This window comes from Merops nubicus, unplaced genomic scaffold (assembly GCF_000691845.1).
Source record: "Merops nubicus isolate BGI_N331 unplaced genomic scaffold, ASM69184v1 scaffold18778, whole genome shotgun sequence".
NCBI classification, from domain to species: domain Eukaryota; kingdom Metazoa; phylum Chordata; class Aves; order Coraciiformes; family Meropidae; genus Merops; species Merops nubicus.
The window spans coordinates 863-5,876 of record NW_008625302.1 but is presented as its reverse complement, the minus strand read 5'-3'; the positions used below and the strand labels follow the sequence as shown (position 1 = coordinate 5,876).

The 5,014-nt window shown below is 55.1% G+C and overlaps 1 protein-coding gene across 1 annotated transcript in view; it reads left to right on the top strand.

The window, feature by feature from the left end:
* Window positions 1–4,689, top strand: part of IQCD (IQ motif containing D) — a 6,637-nt gene extending 1,948 nt beyond the window's left edge. Inside the window, exons 2-4 of the mRNA XM_008945637.1 lie at window positions 258–491; window positions 2,287–2,358; window positions 4,399–4,689. Coding sequence (XP_008943885.1) covers window positions 258–491; window positions 2,287–2,358; window positions 4,399–4,689 — 597 coding nt within the window. The remainder of the gene's footprint in view (window positions 1–257; window positions 492–2,286; window positions 2,359–4,398) is intronic.
* The last annotated feature ends 325 nt before the right edge of the window (window positions 4,690–5,014 follow it).

The window sequence follows — 5,014 nt, the reverse complement described above, 5'->3', positions numbered from 1 at the left end:
TGCCCAGAGAGGCTGTGGAGTCTCCTGCTCTGGAGAGATCCCAAACCCTCCTGGCTGTGACCCTGGGCACCCTGCTGTGGGTGAGCTGCTGGAGCAGGGGGTTGGATGAGATGATCTCCAGAGGTCCCTCCCAACCCCACCATGCTGGGACTCTGGGACTTCCTCCACATTTGCATGGGTGCCTTCCTTCTCCTGCCTACCTTATGCCCCACTGGCATTTCTCACTGGTATTTCTTTCTCTTGCTCTCTGGATCTAGATTCACAAGAAGGACAAAATGATCAAAGACCTCAAAACCAGTATGCAAGATGTGACCAAAGACTCCAAGGCTGACATCCAGCAGATCAAGCAGGAAGGAGAGAAGCAGCAGGAAGAGAAGCTGGAGGCGTCCCAGGCCAGGTGTGCCAGGCTGCAGCAGGACCTTCAGCAGCTGGAGGCACAACTCAGCTCACTGGTGCTGGAGCACCGAGCAGCAGAGCTGGCTCTCCAAAAGGTACACGGGGGGAAAGCTCCAGTAAAAGGAGATTTAAAACCTTCTGTAGAGCTGTCAGGTCTGGCTGCTGGGTGCTGAGAGTCATTACTCGGTCCCTGCTAGTTCCTGGCAGGATGCACATGCTGTTTGTCAGCCTCTACCTGCTCTGTCCTCCTGCTCTGCTGACTCCAGGGGAAAGCAGCTCTGCAGCACCAGCAGGGAAGGAGCCTGCTCATGGATCCTCCTCCTGCCTGCTGCCTGAGCCTGGGAAACGCCTTTGTCTGGAGCTGCAACAGAGGTTATGGTCTGCTCAGGGTGCAGAGCTGCAGAGCTCTGGGAGCTGGGCCAGGCCTCTGTCAGAGGAGGGGTTGGGTGCAGGGGGAGCAGAGCAACCATCCTCTTGGCTTTATACAAAGCCATCATTCAGAGCTGATTGTAGAGCTCACGGCTGGGCGCAGCCAATCCTGGGAGCTGAGCAGCTCCTGCTCTGCCTGCGGCTGTGCTGGAGACACCAGCCAAGGAGCTGGGCAGAGCTGAGGGAGGGGGAAGTGGGATTTCTCACTGTTCTGAGCAGGGCCAAACAGGAGTGGCAGGGGCAGGGGCAAGCCCCTGTGTCAGCAGCTCTGCCCGGAGCAGAACGGGCTGGGGATGCAGGGCATGGAGAATCTAGAACTGGAAAAAAGAGCTTTTTCCCCTCATTTTGCTCCTAGCAGGTCTTTCCTCTAGACAGGCACAGGCCTCCAGCAGGCAGGAGCACACACACTGGTCCTGGGGCACTGCTCACTCTCATGTTGGACAACGCAGGGCAAAGTGGCAGTGGGGCTGGGCTTGGACAAAGTGTCAAATGCCAGTTAAAGCCACGGTGTAAAACACAAAATCTACCTGTTTGTGGCTCCTTTAATGGAGTGGCTTTAGCAGGCAGGTTCTGCTGAGGCTGCAGGATTTGCTCCTTCTAATCATAGCATCACAGGATTGTTTCAGTTGGAAAACGCCTTTAAGGTCACCCAGTCCAACCATCCCTCAGCACTGCCAGGTCCCCGCTGCCCCGTGTCCCTCACACCACATCTCCACGGCTTGGAAACCCCTCCAGGGGTGGGGACTCCACCACTGCCCTGGGCAGCCTGGCACAGCCCTGGGCAACCCTGTCAGGAAGGAAATTTTCTCCTTGCCCACTCCTGAGCACGTCCCGTAGTCTGGCATGGCTCAGGATTGTACTTGTGGTCCTAAGTAGCTGAGATCTGACCTCCTGAGGGCCTGAGAGCCCTTGGGACATCCTGGGTCAGTGTCACACAGGAAATGGTGTGGTACTTGTGACAAGCTCCAGCTGATCTTTCTCTTGATGATTTCACAGCAGCTTGGGGTAAACTGCCTGTACCTGGTTATGCTGCAGTACAGCCCCTGTTAAACTGCTTTACAGCTAGAAATATCTCTTCATTTTAAAAGGCCCCATCTTTTGAGTACTTCCTGTCCCCCTTTCATGTTTAGCAGTTCTCTACTGCTTCAATTTTAGGGTAGTTGCCCCAGTTTAAGGATGACTTGCCTCATTCCATCAGCCACACTCATTTCCTACTGCAGAATGCACCTTCCAGATGTGTTTCAATCTCTCAGCTCCACGGGGTAAACCAAGTAAAGGCCCTTTTGGCTTCAGAGAATGTCCCATGGGAACCCCCAAACCAGGACAAACTAGGTGTCAGGAGAAGGAAGGTTGCCACAAGGAGGAGGTGTTATACAATAATGCTGGGCTCAGAGCTACACTTGCCTCACTCAGGCTCCTTTTTCCCTGGCTTCAGGTACCTGTCTTGGTTTTATCTTGCAGAGGAAGAGCAGAGTGGAGATGGAAATTGTGAACTGGATCCAGAAATACGACACAGACATGGCAGAAAAACAGGTAGCTGCTCTGAAGTGCTTTGCTGTCCCAGGAGGTGATCTGTTCAGGGAGCTTCCCGTCCCAAAGGCCACGTGGCTGTGACACAGGAGGCTGTGGAAGTGAGGTGGAAGGAGTTTAGGCTTTAGAAGGAAGGGTATCTTTGTCCTGCCTGTGTGTCCAGGAGTTCTCTGCTGCTCTGACTTTAGAAAAAATTACACCCACCACTAAATCCCACAGTATCTGGGGGCAGATGTGCTGCCACGTTGTCAGACACACCCACCTGATGCTTGGGCACAGAGTTTTCACTTTTCCTTCAATCCTCAATCCTGTTGGCCCTACTTGGGGTCCCAACCATGCTCCTGCTTCTGCTGGCCCCCTTGAGAGATGTGCCAAGAAGCCCAAGGTGCTGCAGATTGCTGCTGGGGCATCCATCTTACCCACACCAAGCTGAGAGTTGCACCAGCACCCCCCAACCTCAGCCCTGGGAAGACCCTGGTTGCTCTCCTGCTCTTGCCCTGTTTGTGGAGATGTTTAACAACATGACAGTTTGGCTCCCAGCCTGCTGGTGGCTGGAGAACTGTGTCCTGCAGACACACATCCATGCTGATGGTTCCCCTAACGGGGTGAGTGGATGTGGATGAGGGAAAGGCTGTGGATGTGCCTACCTGGACTTCAGTAAAGCCTTTGGCAGTCTCCTGCAGCATTCCCCTGGAGAACCTGGCTGCCCATGGCTTAGGCAGGCAGAGACTCTGCTGGGTAAAACACTGGCTGGGTGGCTGGGCCCAAAGTGTAGTGGGGAATGGAGCTAAAGTGTGTCCCCAGGGCTCAGTACTGGGGCCTCTTCTCTTTAGTGTTTTTATCAATGACCTGGACAAAGGGATTGAGGCACCCTCTATAAGTTGGTGGATGACATCAAGTTGGGTGGGAGTGTTGATCTGCTGGAGGGTAGGAGGCTCTACAGAGGGGTCTGGACAGGCTGGAGCCATGGGCTGAGGCCGATGGGTTCAATAAAGCCAAGGGCTGAGTCCTGCCCTTGGCTCACAACAACACCCTGCAATGCTCCAGGCTGGAGGAAGAGTGACTGGAAATTGCCCAGCAAAAAAGGGTCTGGGAATGTTGGCTGAGAGCCAGCTGAAGATGAGGCAGCGTGTGCCCAGCTGGCCAAGAAGGCCACCAGCATGCTGGATTCTATCAGCAGTAATGTGGCCAGCAGGACTAGGGCAGGGATCCTGAACTGGGCTCAGCACTGGGGAGGCTGCCCCTTGAATCCTGGGTTCAGTTTTGGGCCCCTCCCTCCAAGAAGGACCTTGAGGGGCTGGAGCATGGTTCAAAAAATGGCAATGAAGCTGCTGGGGAAGGGTCTAGAGCCCAAGTGTGGGGAGGAGCAGCTGAGGGAGCTGGGGGTGCTGAGCCTGGAGCAAAAGAAGCTCAGGGGAGATCTTCTGGCTCTGCACAGCTCCTGACAGGAGCCTGGAGCCAGGGGGGGGTTGGGCTCTGCTCCCAAGGAACAAGTGAATAGGAGAAGAGGAAAGGGCCTCAAGTTGCCCCAGGGGAGGTTGAGGTTGGCCCTGAGGAACAATTTCTTGCCCTGGAGGGTTGTCCAGGGCTGTGCCAGGCTGTCCAGAGCAGTGGTGGAGTCCCCACCCCTGGAGGGGTTTCCAAGCCGTGGAGATGCAGTGCTGAAGGACACAGGTTAGCAATAGACTTGGCAGAGTTAGGTTAATGGTTGGACTTGATGCTCTTAAAGGTCTTTTCCCACCCAAACAATTCTGGGATTCTGTGGTTCTAACGTTCCACCTCCATGTGGCTGCCTCAGAGGCATTAGGAAAAGCACAAACTGCTGCTGAGCCTGGCGGTGCAGTGACACCACTATAGCTGCCTGGCCGGGCCTTCTCCAGGCTGACGTGACCCAGCTCGTTCATGCTCCCACCAGCTCAGTAGCTGGGCTTCAGTGGCACACATCTACACGGCTCCCCAGCCAAGCTGTGAGCTCAGGCTCAGCCCGACCTGAGCTGCTGAATGTCCTCAAACTGCTGTGCTTGGTATCTGCTGTCTTGCCAGGCTGAGTATGAAGAGGTTCATGCTGCCTACACTGAGGAGAAGGCCCAGCTGTCCCTGCTGATGGAGAAACGTGCTGTGCTTCTCCAGGAGTATTCCCAGATTGAGGAGGAGCGTAGGATACGTCAGAAGAAGGAGGAGGAGGCCTTGGAGGAGTTCCACACCAGGAGCCTCGCTGCCACTTGCATCCAGGCCTTCTGGAGAGGCTACTTGGTTCGGCGCCTCTTCAAGCCAAAGAAGAAGAAGACAACGACAAAGAAGGGCAAAGGCAAGGGCAAGAAGGCCAAGAAATAAGGCACAAAATCTATTCTCTCTTCTCCTGGCAAAGCTGCTGACTCTGCTGGGACTGAGCTCGTCCAGATAGAGGTGTTAGATCTGAGAGAGCATTGGCACTGAGGCCCAAGCTCTCCAGGGCTGGGGCTGCCTCTCGTAGCTGGGGTGTGTGGAGGCAGTGGTGTGAAGACACAGCTCACCAGCTTAGGTTTGGCTCTGCTGCCTCTGCAGGGAGGAGGATGTCTCCTGATGAAGGGACCGGGCCAGGAGTGCAGGTTCCTGGCTTGTCTCCTTGGCTTTAGTCCCCTTGCTCACACCTTGTTTGTGTGTCAGGCCCCATTCTGTT